Source organism: Actinia tenebrosa, unplaced genomic scaffold, assembly GCF_029948245.1.
Source record: "Actinia tenebrosa isolate PJP-AT-01 unplaced genomic scaffold, QUT_ActTen_1.0 PGA_scaffold10__47_contigs__length_13832649, whole genome shotgun sequence".
NCBI classification, from domain to species: domain Eukaryota; kingdom Metazoa; phylum Cnidaria; class Anthozoa; order Actiniaria; family Actiniidae; genus Actinia; species Actinia tenebrosa.
In genome coordinates this window covers 8,344,499-8,361,026 of record NW_028292570.1, presented here as the reverse complement: position 1 = coordinate 8,361,026, position 16,528 = coordinate 8,344,499, and the positions used below count along the sequence as shown (strand labels likewise).

At 36.8% G+C, this 16,528-nt stretch overlaps 1 protein-coding gene across 2 annotated transcripts; it reads right to left on the bottom strand.

Annotated features, from left to right (window-relative positions):
* Positions 1-122: 122 nt before the first annotated feature.
* On the bottom strand, positions 123-5,741 carry LOC116297188 (cytochrome P450 3A29). Of its 2 annotated transcripts, none has more exons than XM_089026785.1 (3): positions 5,538-5,741; positions 2,546-3,062; positions 123-1,767 (listed from the first exon to the last, which is right to left on the bottom strand). In XM_089026785.1, exons 2-3 carry the CDS (start codon positions 3,054-3,056, stop codon positions 791-793), a joined length of 1,488 nt encoding a protein of 495 aa, XP_088882911.1. In that variant the 5' UTR covers positions 3,057-3,062; positions 5,538-5,741; the 3' UTR covers positions 123-790. The 2 variants fall into 2 exon arrangements, with proteins under 2 accessions (XP_088882911.1, XP_031561226.1); XM_031705366.2 differs by having other exon boundaries at positions 5,552-5,741.
* Between the last annotated feature and the right edge of the window lie 10,787 nt (positions 5,742-16,528).

The following is a 16,528-nucleotide window of genomic DNA, read 5'->3' as shown; positions in this document are numbered from 1 at the left end:
CGTTATTTTAAGTCCTGGAGTAGGAAGGGTAGATAATGAGTAATTTTAGATATCACAAGAAAAAATAAGAGAAAAAGTCATGTTCATAAAGATCTGATGTAAAAACATTACCAGTTGCTATATAAAGTTTGGAAATTCTTTATTCAAACAAAATTTTTGCTATACAGATACAGCAAATCAAATAAACACATACCATACGTGTATATAAAATATATAACATACATTGCCTCAAGTACTAACTTAATTACAGTAAGTAGTAAGTTGTTGCGGCTGTCATTAGTTCCTACAGTACAGTACAAACATTAGTGGATGGTGTGTACTTTATGGCTGAGCATTTATAATAAGAGTTAAAGCAAATAAAGATATGCAAAGCGGACATGAATATTGTTATACTATTTCTCAAACATCCAGGAGAATAATTTTTCATGTGATTATGACTGACAGAATAAAAAAAGTTTAATATGTGCTACATTTAGTCAATAACAGATTGAAAGCTGTGTTTAAATAATGCACTTATTTCTCAGACATAGTGTAATATATCATAATTAAGTATTAATATAAAGCTTAGCAATTAGATTCATTAACTAGAATCAGATTTTTTCAATTTAATTATATTTGGCAGCAAAAAATTCTTGTTAATGCATAAAAGTGGAAAAATATTACAAAATTGGTATTGGCAGTGGAGACATTTTTTTTGAAAAATATTTTGAAAAGATAACCTAGATATAGCCATTAATTAAATCAGACTTTGCAATCTAACACGTGTATATTAGGGTACTGTCTGTACAGATTAAGTGTTAGTACAGGACTCAGTCCTCAAGAAGACACCATCTTTTGGAATCAGTGTGATACCTGGTATCATCTTGAGTGGAACCTGTGTCTCAGGACAGCGCACAAACCTGTACTTTGTCAAGATGTTTACCAAGGTGATCTTGACTTCCAGCAGAGCAAATCGCTTACCGATACAGTTTCGAGGCCCTTCACCAAATGGCAAGAACTGGAATGGGTGTCTGGATGCCTTGGCAGGGCCACGGAATCGCTCAGGGTCAAACTTTTCAGGTTCAGGCCAGGCTTCTGGGTCATGGTGAAGACTGTATATGGGAAATACTACTTGCATTCCTGCAGGGATGGTTATGCCATTAATGGTATACTCATTACTGCATTTTCTGTTAACCATGTGGGCTGGAGGACTGAGGCGTTGTACTTCATTGATGACACATTCAAGGTATTCCAAGTCAGGAATCAAGTCATAGACAGCTTTGCCAGGGTTGGTTTGCTGAGCAATAAGAATCTCATATCGTAAGCGCTCCTGGATTTCTGGGTTCAGCGCCAGATAGTACGCTGTCATGGAAAGAGTATTGCTTGATGTCTCGTGTCCAGCAAGGAGAAACACTACTGACTGAGAAGCTATTTCATCGTCATCAAGCCTTCTACTTCCATCAAGGTTTTTTGCTGACAACATTATATCCACCAGATCTCTTGTTCCCTGTATGTCTTGTGCTTTTCTGGATCTCAATATTTCCTCGGCAACTGTTCTAAAGTAGCTTAAATTTCCTGTCATCAGGCGAAATATTTTGATCATAATATTTTTGAATGGCAACATCTGTATAACCCTGAGAAAGAGTGGAGCTTTGAATGCCTCACGGGATCTGGCTATAAATTCATTGTCTGGGTTGGACTGGATGGGAGATTGAATCCCAAAAGCCGTGGACAGAATCACCTCTAGAGTCATCTGGCCAAACCAGGAGAACATGTCCACACTATTTCCTAATAAAATAAATATAATATGTATCTTTCAACCATCACTCCCTGTATAGGGCTCCAAATACTACAACCGGAATGGTTGCATTATTCTCCTGATCCTGGGGCTCATGAATAAAGTGCTTGAAGATGCACCCTTTACCCCCTCAGACTATTAGTGCTTCTTATTGCAGCTACGTGTACTGTATTTAAAGCTAAAGCTACACAGAAGGCAAAAGAGACATGGAGATCCTGAGGATCAAACTGTAGATCAGAAAGCTGCATACTAGCTAACTGAACTATGCTCGCTACTCAAAAAGGAGAGAGAACAATGCATTAATGGAATTATTGTCGGCAATAAAGTATTTATGCTTTCCCTCAGTTTGTATACATTGGCTGGTTAAGAGGTCAGTTGAGGCCTGGGGCTTAATAGTGCTACTATGATGTCATTTAATTGACTAACTAAGGTCTGAGAATAGACCTATATCACACTAAAGTGACATTACAAGATATTTGATTAATTGGAAAAAGGAGTTTAGGATCAAATTTTTCAGATTGATAAAAGTAGAATTCCAAATTGAGCTGCATTCTGACTACTACAAGGGGACTATGATAGAGAATAGCCAATGTGCACAAGCACAAATCTCTAGTACAAAGCATGATGAGAAACTAAGTACACTTATGCTTTTTCTGCTCAAGCGATTAATCGGACAATTTTTCCCTTGACATTCTTTACAGGGAAATATAATGTTAGTAATTAACCCTAACATAAAGCCCTGACATAATAACTAGGAATTTCCCTTACCTGTATCTGCAACATCTTTGATTTTATCAACAAGGGTGTTACATGAATTCTCTATCAGAGGCACCATCATTTTCAGTTTACCAGATGTAAACACTGGTGTCAAAGTTGAGCGAATTCTTTTCCAATCTTCATACTTTGCATTAAACATTCCCTTTTGACGTTTAGCAGGTGGAAATTCATTATACCGGTCAGTAAAGTTGTGGAAATCTTTCACCATGATTTGCTTAATCATCTCTGGGTCAGCAATGACAATAGATGTTTGTCGACCAAAACATATACTAAATATCTTGCCATATTTTTTATAGTACTTCAAAATTCCAAGATGGACACCACCAGCTTTGGCCAGATCTCGTAGGTTGCCGACATATGGTAGTGGTTTGGCACCTGGCACTTTCATTTTCTTCATAATCCAATAACCAGACACACCATAGAGGTAAACCAAAGCAATAAACCCAAGCAGTGCAAAAAGAAGGATTACTGGTAGCGAGAGAACGGCAAAGATGTCTTGCATTTTTCCCTATTAAAAGTTTAAGTTGATGCCAAATTAATTAAATCTAAATTTAATAACATCAAATTTATTGATTGATATCAATAAATAATAATTTAAGAATTGGTCAAAGTAAAGAGGGAGGGTGGTAAAGCTGGATTTGAAGGAGCTCTTTTTTTGCTGACTCATTGTAAAATGAGGTCGAAAAATGATTGTGCCATAAGTTTCCATGCAGAAAATGGAAAATGACCCTCCCATACTATACAGTTAATAGACAGCCCAACTTATTTGAAAAAATCAAAATTGTGTGACCCACCCCCTGTTTTTTATCCCATGCCCCATTTACTTTATGACCTTATCAATAATTAATAGAAGAACAATCAATACAATTATGTGCAATGTGATTTTCAATTAATTCCGGTCCATCGATATTAATTAGTTGACATTCATTTATTGATTGAAAAATCAATATTTAATTGAATGATGTTTCATACCCAAACTACCACAACCCTTTTTGAAATAACTTTTCATATTCAAATGTTAAAACTCCTTGGATTACCAAGACAATAGAGTACATTAACATAAAAATAAAAGCTACCAAAAAGAATTCTTGAAGTGTAGGTATAAAATGTCATCATGTATTAGGTCTATCAATATGGAATATTGTTAATATGATCAATCATCAATCGATTAACATCAATTACCAATCGATGTAGGGACAGCAAATTAAATAATTGATGGGGGGCTTGTAAATATCCTCAAAAATATTGAGCAAGCACTTCATGAATACCCTAAAAGCTACCGTAAGTGTTTAAAAAATGGGTGTTGCTAAACCCCGAAACACCGAAACACCGAAACAGTACCAAAACGAAACACCAGTGTACAAATACTTTTCAATATAATAGTTAAAAGTAGTAGATCAATGAATCTTTTGATTTTGAGAGCAACTGACATCATTTAAGACCAGTTTACAATGTTTTAAGAATCGTATATCTGGAAAGTTTTATGTCATCACCTTGCACACATTGCGGGCGGCCATACGGGAGCCTGGCTTTATATTGCTGGTGGTAAAGGATATGATGCACAAGTTACTCTGTTGGCGGTCGCTCGATCAATCCAAAGACGAAAACACGGGGAGGGATGGGACGTCCGAAATTGTCAAACCACCCGTGGATATCAAGCTATTGGATACCGCTATTCACTACTTCTTATAGCGTGTTCATACTTTTCGTTTCTACTGTGCCGGCCGTATTTATTGCATCTTTATAAAGTTTAAAGCATATAATTTAGTGTATTATAACTATGAGCTACTGTACGTACAGCTAAAGTCGACTACTCTGCGTTCCAGCAGAGCACCGAAGATGATGCCCTGGCAATTGCAATTGCCAGGTCATTAAAGGTAAGCAAATATCTGACAATATCTCGATCTCGCATCCTTTTTACAGTATTTTGAAGGCAAATGGTATTATGGTTATATGTTAATTGCATACAAGTAAGATCATATATATTCTCACAGGACAATGATCACGACAATACCCTCAGTGAGGACGAATGTTTGGCATCAACTTTTGGTACCAACTCAAAGGTACATCAATAAACTATTTTGTATGCTTTGTAAACTATATCATGCTTCCATGTTCGGCGCGTAAGAACTTATTTACATGTTTCTTGGGTCCATCTGATGATGTTGTGTTAGCCCAAGAACAAAATTAACTGCTCATTTTTCTTACAGCGAGGACCCTCATCAGTTTAGTTTTTTTAAAGTAATTAATCTATGGAATAGGTCACGGTCACTCTGTCACGTTGCTCTATTTAGGTATCAGTCACGTTTTAATCCCAATTATCGGATTATGACAGTACAGAGTGATGGCATAAAACTTTCCAGATATACGATTCTTAAAACATTGTAAACTGGTCTTAAATGATGTCAGTTGCTCTCAAAATCAAAAGATTCATTGATCTACTACTTTTAACTATTATATTGAAAAGTATTTGTACACTGGTGTTTCGTTTTGGTACTGTTTCGGTGTTTCGGTGTTTCGGGGTTTAGCAACACCCTTAAAAAATAACTTTCTTATAGAGGATAACACTTGACAGTATAAATTCAACTGATAAACTCTTTTATTAAAGTCTCTATTTAATTAGGGATGGGACCGCCATTAACAAGGTCTTACCATTTGCAGATGTAATTTTTAACCCCTCTAAGATATACTCTTAAGGAGACCAGGATATGCCGATAAATCCGATAAGATTGAAATTATTTTGTTTTGTATACCAAATTGCATGAGCTACTTTGACATCGATTTTATCACATCGTGTAATTTTTTCATCTTCATTAACATAAGAAAAAGAATTAGCTTAGTATGAATGTGGACACAAATCGTAAATTTAGTGGTAATACTGACACCGCAGTCGACACCGCAATGTTCTTAGTTTATTATGCAATCTTTAATTTAAAATTGAAGCTTTACTTTTACAAAATTATGAAAGAATGTTTCAACTTACTTAGTTCAACTCACCTTCTATGGAATAATATTGATCGAGCTTTGGTTATAGGTATTTAAGTGTGTATTTTAAAAGTTATTTTGTTTTTTTTTTGGTTTGTCATCGAAGAACTGTTCAGAGACTTGGAACTCGAAGGTGTTTACTTTTTACGGCAGAGGAACGGCAGAGGCTATTTCGCGAGACTCAAAACGACATCCCGAAAATGACGTCACCTTCGTGTTCCGACGGATTCGTTCCGTCGTACCGACTCGTGACGTGTGTGCCGTGGTGAAACGGACCTCCATGGCAGAACTGACCTATGACGTAGACGAAATAAAATGGCCAATCAAAACACTCGATAGAATACATGAAAAATGGCTTCAAATATCTGTGTGGCAGAACCGACCTGAACAGATAAGCCCGTCAGGGAGGTAGTGTAAATTTATTTGTGTTTTTTGGTTTCGTTATACTTTACATATTGCCGTTCAAAGTCACCAATTGCTTGAAGTCCGTAGATCTCTGTAGATATATAAACTTTGTAAAAAATACTCGAGACAAATTGAAACCTTTTACTTAAAAGAACTCAAAAATATATACGTAATAACTGTATTGTTTGTTTACGACCTTAGATTTACTCTATAATGTCTGAGGTATGTTGAAGAGAGCGAATATAGAGCGAAGACTCAAAAGACTCAAAATAAAATATACGAAGTGTCTGAAATGTCCGCAGCCGGTCACATAACTCATAATGCTAAGTGATCAGCAGTCCGAATTTATTTTTATAAAAATCAAGGTTACGTTATATAAACTAAAATCCAAACCTAATATTCCTATCTCGATATAAAAGCATACTATATTCAAGCTCCTTTTCATGGCACTTTGATATTTTTGATCGTAGGGTAATCAACTGCCGGTCACGTAACTCAAAACACTAAATTGCCGGCAGTCCGAAACGGTTCTTGATCGAGATAGGGACATTGGATTTGGATTTTAGTTTATATAACCTTGATTTTTATTCAAAGTATTCGTCTGCCTGCCATTTAGCTTAATAATATATTTTGAGTTATGTGAGCTCTGTTATTAAAGAGTGTGATAACATGATAAAAAGAAAGTGTTCGCTGCATAATGTTTTTATAGTAAACCATTATTCGTGTAGGATACATTAGGATCCATTGTATAATACTACTAGGATGAGTTTATGAAAAGTTTCGGACTGCCGGCTATTTAGCATTTTGAGTTATGTGACCGGCTGCGGACATTTAGACACTCCGCAAAATATAATAGTTAAAGTATTATTTGCAATCGGCGTTTTACAATATTCGAGATTTTAAAGAGATCGAAGTTATTAGTATAGAGTGAAAAACTCGTGAACTAAAACTGAATAAGAGACTACTAATAAGGACTGTGTTTAATAATATACTACTTCGCGGGCTTTTTGCAATCGCTATAAGTTTAAGGAATAAGTTTAATGACAAGCCTAACCATGAAGATCACTTTATTCTCTTGTAGATTTATTGGACTGTTGGGGGATTGGCTATTTGCTGAGTTAGAGGTTGAATTGAGTTTGAGTTAGGATTGAGTTAACTAAAAAAATAAAAAAATAAAAAATTTATATATTGATAAAAATACATAAACAAAAATAAACATGTATTCACCTAATATAAGCCGAACACTAAAGTCTTCAATTGCAAGTGCTTCAGTTCTAAAGCCGGTAGACTACCATATGTCAAAAAAATACGGCTATCTTTTATTGTTTTATTTAATTTTTTGCTGTAGCTGTACATCACCTCCACTCTCTCTCTCGAAACCCAAGACTAATTTATGTATCTGATTCACTGATAGCACTTAGAACCGGCTCTCACGTGTTATATTATGATATAAACCAGCATCCTAATTTCATATCACGTAAAATAGACTGGAAATTAATTTTAGCTTGTTTTGTTTTGTTTTTTTGTTTTTGTTTTTTTCCCCCAATGCTGGAAAAGTCATGGCAATATTCGTTTGAAATGCTAGAGGACCTTTGTACAGCTCGGGGCGTCACGCTACTGACCTATTGCATCACGCTAAACTCATACCGTACGTTCTGGTCGGGAATACGTATAACCCACTGTCACGAAAACATCATACCTCATGTTCAATTTAGATTTAGATAGGGGACGCCAACTAACGTTATGTCCACGTTCTAATCTATTCTATTCTATGTACATAATATTGATGTTATAAAGATGCATGTATTTGCTACACAGTATTTTCAAAATAAAGACCGTTTAGTCAAGTATAAAGACTGAATTGTCGACAATCGATAACACCATCCCTCCTGAAAAAAAATTACTGTATGGAACGTTTGAAGAAAAAGAGGAAAGCTCGAACAGATGTTGAATAGGCAATCCAAAATATTAGTAAGTAAAGAAGAAGAAATGATTCTGAAAATGTCGAATAGTTAAGTTGTCGTTGGCTGATCCACGAGCAAAAGAATTCCACCAGGTAAAGAGTGAGAAGGGCACTCCTATCAGCTACTTGATGAATCGTTATGTTTTTTTATGGGGACGACAAATATATTACAGAATTTGAATTTTATACCCCTAAACAAAGAGAAAATATGAATTCAGCCAGAGTATCAATTTCATTTAGGGCAACATCTTTTAACCCCCGGGGGGGACTCCCTCATGAAAGGGGGCGCGGGGTCCTAGTCATCCCTTTTAGGGTTTGAAATCAGGGTTTTGGTCCCGCTTAGGGTGATAACGACGAGAATGCGCACCAACTGAATGTTGTGGTCCCTTTTAGGGTATAAGGTCTACAAAAAAGCAAGCGATTTGTATATGACGACGTCGTCATAAATTTGTTAGAGCAGACGGCGTTTGATGCAAATAAAATCGAGAAACTAAACAAAAAAATGCGTTATTGATTGTTCCCTCTTAGGTGTGAAATTTCATCACTGTCACACCCATCATCCCAATATACAGGTCCCTGTTAGGGGTCATTTTCGGAATTTCCGACGAGGACCGCCGCCCCACTTTTATAAGGGAGTCCTCCTCCTCCCCCCCCCCCCCCCCCCCCCCCCCCCCCCCCCCCCCCCCGGGCTTTTAACATTCCATCTGGGACAGGGTTAGATTTTGGTCTGAAATAGAGTAAGCTTTCTGCTCACACTAGTAGCATTCCAGTTTTAATTGTCCTGTTTCATTTTGAAGTCACAGTATGTTTACGTGGAGGGACAGAATCACCAAGAAACGAATGGAAATTCCAACGAAATATTCTTTCTTTTCAAAAGTTTTGCTTCAAATTTTATAGTTTCCATATAACTCATCCTTCATTCTCAATAGACCTAATCCGCTTGGGCGTAATGTTTTCCCAATTCAGTCCCATAGAGGAACATTTTAAAGTTTAAATATGGTTGTGCATGAGAAGACACATGAATATGGATACGACAAGAACAATGAATATTACTCTCAAGGGAATGACATGTGGTCTGAAATGGGAACAAATTACGCCCAAGTAATAGACTTTTTCGATGTAACGTCAAAATGGGATGTCTTTTTTTGTTGTGGGGGGGGGGGGAGGGGGGGTTGGTTTTGAAAGGTTTTGAAAAGCTTGGGGCAGAAACCTACCCAAAAAGGCCCAAATTAACCACTGGGCTCATGCTGATATTAAACGACAATGACAGAGTGATAAATATACTACATTCACGCCATGCGATAAATCAGTTAGTAACAGACAACTTTTTTCATAGCACATCATTATATACTACCGTTTTCCTCTTTAGGCTCCCCTGGCTTATTTGATAAGCCCCCCTACCCCCTCTCTTTGAAGCCCCTCCCTTTTTTACGACTAAAGAAACACAATTCTTATTACACTGACAAAAACCTTCATAGGATAATTTATTTAGGATCATTCGCCATATCATAATCATAATAACTTTCAAACTTGAGATCTCATTGGCAATAACATTCTCATCTTATTGAAAAGTTTGGATTCCATTTTTGAACCCCATTTAATTCCCAATGTTGGTTTTTAATCTTCAAACATCCCCATTATATTTTCAGTTGAGAAAAAATGCTGTTCCCTTCCTAAATAGCTGCAGAGGATTAAAAAAATAGTTTTTAAAAGTACTTGAAATATTCCAACATTGGGTTATGGTTTTCCCACTTTTCTCCCACTATTTAGAAATTTTCCGATTGTTTTCGAAATTTGGATTCAATTTTTCCTGTCTCTCATTAAAAAGCCATTCAGGGATCGCGGATCAGACCATTATGGAGTTGTATAGGGCTTGAGAATTTGGCCAAGACAAACAAGCATTAGGGATCACTGTCTCGCCATTTATATCATGCATTTGCGCGCCATCATAAGCAAAGAGTTGGTAGGAGTTTACCTGTTTCTCTGGCTTAGCGGTCCCTGACATTGATGCTTTACGATAATATACCAACCTGCGACAATGCAAAAGGAATCAAACATAAATGCTTTTTTCAATTAATGTCTTCCGGCTGAGACTGAAGAATAGTTAGATAAAGAGGGTCTATATAGGGTTGAGCCCACCCCGTTTACATGTGGATTTCAATGATTAGTGATTATCAACATCTAAGTAGTAGCTATTTAGGCCCCCAAAACATTTGGATAAGAAAAGGAAGAATTTGAAGAGGCTAGGATGCTAGCAGCAGCTGCATAAAGATGTGTTATAAATATGGGAAATTCATGGGCCCTCTTGCTGATTGAAGAACTTCACCATATTTTTGTTGTTTGTTTCTCTGAACTTCCGAAATGCGATGTTTCTTTTTATGTCTAAATTGGGAGACATCAATTAAGTAAGCGCTCAGAAAAACAGGGTTTTTCGCAACTTGCAACCCATCAATGTTGGCGGCGCGCGCCAGAAATTTTGGATATCTCTCGAGCTGAAATCCTGATTATGCGCTAAGGCTGTAATCGTGGTTTGACTTAATCGTTTGACTTGAATGAACACGGTAAATTTGCCTAGTTAAAGTTCTAAATTACCATGCATGTGCGGTGAAACTGGGAAAAAGTTACCGACATAAAATTAATTTACACTGGTGAGACTTTTCCACTGGGAGAAAAAAGTGAATAAAATTGGAAAGGGAAGCCTGGAAATGTGGCACACAGAGCTTTGAGGGGGGGCGGGGGGGGGGGGGGGGGGGGAGGGGGAGGGGATCCAGAAGAATATTAGTTACTTCCATTTGAAAAATATAAAAAAATACAATGAAAAAAACCCAGTAAAAAGGGCATTTCATGTTCAGGGCTATAAACTAGGCTTTAGGATTCACCTTGATCATGAGTAAAAGAATCCCTTAGATGTTTCCAAATTTTGGATTTATTGAACTGGGTATTAAGACTTCAAGCGAAACAAAATAAATCTTAATACCCAGTCCACATTAAATTTAAACTTTCTGTTCTTGTTGAGGAGTTGGGGAACGATCGTTATTTATGGGGGGAGGGAGGAAGGATATTAATTTTTTTGTGGGGGAACACTTGTTTTTAAGAACTACGAAAGGGAGGATCGCTCAAAACTTGGAGGAATTAACCTATATAAGGGGGGGGGGAGGGGGGGCAGTCACAAAAATAATATACTGTTTTAAGGCAGGTGATCAGCTAAAATTATTCATTGTGTCTATCAAAGTGCAGCCAGCCCTTTTCTCGTAAAAGCTTGCTTTTATGAAATCCGTACGAGCGTAAAATTCCTTTTTTTTTTTTTTTCGTAAAAAAATTAATGAATCGCTATGTACAATGAATGCGCAAATCATGGTTCAAGTCGATCGCAAAATGTGGCGTGCAATCGAAAGCCATAGTTTGCGTTATCGCATTCTGTGGTGTTTGAAGTCAAGCCTATATATAGCCCATGGGCTGGAACTCACAGTATGCGTCAACGCAAAATGTGTTTCAAGACGATCGCAAAATGTGGTGTGCAATCGAAACCCATATTTTGCGTTGATCGCAAAACATGGTCAGATCTAGGGTTAGGACTAACTTGGCCATATATTGCGTCAACGCAAACTGTGGTTCAATTTTCAACACCACAGTTTGCGACAAATTCTCATCGCAAAATGTGGTATTCAAGCATAAGTCACATTTCGCGATGATTCAAACTATGACAATACACAATCGCCACATTTCGCGATAGCGCAATATATGACTTTTTAAGGAATTGTTAGGAAAAGGTAAGTCACATGGGGTTGTAGCTGTTACTGAAAGCTTCGCCTCTGACCATATATTAAAACTGCATGTTTCTGAAAAGTCCTACGCATGTCAACGGAATACCTGAAACAGTGCTCACGTGCTCCATTTTGTAACTGAATCATAGCAGTGATCGGGCTTGCTAACAACTGAGTAATGTGGCAGTACCTAGGAACCTTCCCAAAAAAAGGTCTTTGTTCCCTTAACATTTTTGTTCCCTTTAAATGACTTGCTCCCCAAAATCAGTGTTTCTCATTCTGTTCCGAAGATTACTGACAAGAACGTATTGTCGTTGTTCCTCAAGTCTTACTTGTTGCATGAAAATACTCTGACAATATTTTGTTTTCCCTGAAAATAAATGCACCTGTTTCCTTGTTCCCAAAATACCTGTGGGAGGGGCTCAACTAGGGGGTTCAAGGGCAAATTGAGACCCTCAAGCAAGAGGCATTTACGACATATTTATGATAGTGCAATGCACTTAATTGAAACCATTATTATTTTGTGATCACCTAAGTGAATTTAGAAAAGGTCTATTTACATTCCTCTTGATCTCAACATTTGTCCCCAATACAATGCATGTGCTCAAAAAATTTACGGATTCAAACTTTAACCCATTTATTCCCAAATTTTCACAAATTAAGAAAACAAAAAACAAAAAAACAAAAAAACAAAAAAAACAAACGAAATCCTGGATCGTTTTCAGAAATGGCCATATCATATATCAATCATATATAGATTGAAATATAAGCAAAGTATTACAGTTCGTAAATACAAGCATTTTGAATCATGGAATAACCATAAAATACAGCAACGCGGACGGGACGACAACAAAGACGGCAGTAAAATTGTACGGCCGTCAGTGCTAGCCATTGTTTAAGGGAGACTGATTTTTTTGGAATGAATTAATTAGAAGGCTGTCCTGGTTTCTCTAGGTGGCACAGGGTGGTGTTTCAGATTTAATCCCACCGATTAAAGCCGCTAAATGCGAGTCTATTGTTATTTCTAAACCTATTGTTCTGAGTTTTAATCCATATGATATATGGTGTCAACTTGTTTTTTGAGCAGGAGAAAACTTAAACATATAAAAAGTTTGAAACTGCAACAAAGCAAAAAAGTAAATAACTTTTTAGAATAATTTTTTGACAGTTCTGAAGTTAAGCATATAAGAATGACATTTATTTATTTGATGGCTCTAAAACGATGTTTAATGTAAGTTAACAGACTGAAGGAAAAAGATTAATGGAGAAACATTCCTGCACTGAGAAGTAAACTTTTCTTGCGATTGCAATAAAAACAAATCTTTTTCTCTTAGGATTTTGTTTTTTCTTTTGGCATCCTTTCTTTGGCGCAGAAGTTAAATCTATAGCTTCGGATCTTTATCCTTTCAGTCTTCGGAATAAGCTTCCACATAATACTTATTAACGTTTAATACGTTCGAAGGCTCCCTTCACCGAATATAAAGGGGATTTATAGCGGGTAAGGGATTTTCGATTTCTATTTTATTTATTTCACTTCCTCTGTTTACAACATCCGACATTTTGATCGCTCTTTCTGCTCCGCTTTCTTAGTTCTACTTGTTTGGATCTTTTTAATATCATTTTAAAAGTCGGGCCTAAGGATTTTGAGAACTCCCATGGGACATTACAACTCGAGAACAAAGCAATTATCTTATCATAACAAACAATAGGTGTTATGACGGTTGTTGTTGAATAACTTTTTAGCAACACTTATTTCCAGAAGCTCGTTTTTTTAAGGCGACTTAAACGATCCAAGCAAGTATCAAAGAACATTTCAAGCCCTATGAGAAGCCGTACGCGTATGTATGTCGTCGTATCACCTCAAACTTTAAAAGATATAGGACCATGATTATGGCTCACTGCATTCTTAGGCCTTAATGAGACGCCAACATGAATTTGTCCCCTCATTTTGCGCCATTAGTAGTGCAAGGACTTTTTGTTCAGCCGCAAAGAAGATAATCTTACGTCATCTTCTTACGTCATGTTACTTGACGAGTTAGCGCAGAGGTGTTAGAGTGAACGGAACAGGAACAAATCATTCTTGCTTTTGCAGAAAAATAACAGCCATGGAAAGTTTGTCAGATTCGTGTTTGTTTGGCATTATACAATTCTTGAGTCCTGTGGACATGAAAAACTTGATGATTGCTTCAAAGAAAGCCTATGTTTTAATCACCAAATGTAGGGGGATTTTTAAAACTATGGACTTCTCTCAATTGGAAGAAAGAATGTACCGCATCCCAACGATGAATGTATGGCAAAATGTTCGACATGTTAGATACCTAGGCCTTAGATATTGTACTGCTATTGTGGACTTTTCAGCCATTGCTGCAATGCCAAGTTTATTGGTTGTCGATTTTTATGGAACACAAGTCCAAGACCATGCTCTGTGTTCAATGCCCCAAAAACTTTTGGGTGTTGACATTGGATTTTGCGAAAACATTAGCATGGTCGGAGTTTTGGCTTTTGTCACTACTCAGCGTCAACTGAGAGATATTGGTTTTGCTGGTCTAGGAAACACCATCTCCAATAAGGTACTTTATTTTTCAATTTTTCCGAAGAAAGCATTTTTCAGTTATGTTGCTATACAGTACTGATCGGAATATTGCAATTTTCGGTGATAGACTGATCAACGGTTTGCCAACTGATTCAATATTTTGTATAGGTCATAGAAGTTATGAAGTCTGATGGATTGCGATACCTTGATTTAAGCGAATGCAACGTGTCACTAGATATTGTTCAACACTCTCTCGACCATAAATTGATGCACCTACGTGAGTTATCTCTACAAGGTACTTGCCCCTTGACAGAAATCTGGAACTTCCTTAAAAGAAATATCTTCTATCTCAGTACGTTAAGGTAAGCTTATCAAACGATATATTCAAAACTAGTTTTGCGCCTACTCAGAATAATACTATGCTCAAAAATAACCGCCACAAAATTACTATGTGATCAAACCTATTCAATCCAAACTCGGAAGCTGTTTTCCATGGCTGCCCTTGGTGGGTAGATAACCGTCGATTGTACGTTTTGGTGATGAAAGTACCCTCGTACAAGAGAAAATTGTGTAAGCTTACATAGTTAGTCTTGCATTGTACCTTCATCGACTCGATCACAATGAGCGGCGCCATTTCGTAATTAAGCGCTTGCGAGCGCTGCAAGTAATATTGATGAGCTACCTTAGGTATCATTATTATCATAATCATTATTATACTACAGACTACGTTTCTTTGTTTTCTTTTTTTCTTTTCTTCTTTTCTTTTTTTGTTGTTGTTTTGTTTCGTTTTGTTTTTTCTTTTGTCCACTTACTGTGTGTCGCACGTCACTTTCTCAGTTTCGCCTTTTTTTAACATTTTGCCTAAAATGTACTTTCAGGGTACTGGAGATCGGCCCGACCCGCAGCTTCTTCTTGTTAAAAGAAGAAATTGTGGACGGAATCCTACATCTCATTCCGAGTTTGAAAAACCTGCAAGTTCTAGGCCTAATCAAATGTGCAAAAAATACGAAGAATGCCGACAGTGACCTCCTTCAACGTATATGCCAACCTCTTAAGATATGTTTATGGCAATGCCATATCACTTTGGTTGAGTATGTGAAAAAATCTTCGAACTTGAACATTACATACGAAATAACTCCATTTTCCCCATTATCATCTGTACTGTACATGTCATAAAAAATGTTTTGCAGAACATTTTCAAATCGCTGTATTTCTTTTGAATTATATCTATATTTTTGTGTATAAGACATACGGGCTGCCTCTCAAGACCCTTCGGAACATGTTAGAGGCAGCAACCAAAACTAATAGGTCTCTTGGGGGAATAAGGAGAAAAAGAGTTTTGTTTGATAAAATGATGGTAACTTTATTTTTTGGTAACTTACTTTATTTGGTGTACATCAAATGGTGGTAGCTTCATGTCATGTACGGTCTTAATATTATGCATGGAGCTGTCATTCACTACTGGTATGGATTTTGATTGGTGATAGGGCACAGGCAAACCACTGAAAAAATGAGGGAAATAAATTTTCATTTCTCTTTGTCTTTTTTTGCACGCGCGCTATCAATATTTTGTCACCTCTCCTACCCCACTTGTAACATATTTTCTACTTTTTTGCTATTAGGGGGCACAGGGGAGGTGACAAAATATCGATAGCGCGCGTGCAGAAAAAGAAATTATTTATCCTTCTTGTGATTAGAAATGTTCATTTATCTATAATTACAAAACGTATTTCATTTTTAGTGGATACCACGTCAGAGACGGTATCCACTATTGCTATCGTTCAGTTTTCGAGATGTAAGAAACCCATCACGTGATCAATAAACTCCACACGTGATCAATCAACCCAACTTCGAAATTCCAATATGGCGGCGAAGTGAAAGCTTTTTACCCCTCTATAAAATTTCTGAAGAACTGAATAAATTGACGAAAACAAATTAGAAACACATCTGGAAAGTACTATTCTAAGATTCTGTGCGATCATAACAAGAGCAGCTTCTGGACATCATAGAAAAAGCCCATATTCCGAGTTCTGCGACACTGGGAAAATGTTCTTTGGAAACTGCACTTCTAACTCTTAGACTCTACGATGCGTTATCTACAAACATTAAACCATGGACACAAAGAGATAGACAGTAAGATATATCAGCAGAAGCATCTACTATAAATGATTCCCTAATAATTTCTAAAGAAAAAAAGTACAAAAACGAAGTTTAACACATCTGCAAAGTACTATTCTAATGTTTATTCTTGACAGAGAATATCATATATTTTAGAGAAAACACAAAACAATTCGGTAGAGGGAACATTATTTCAAAACATGGCG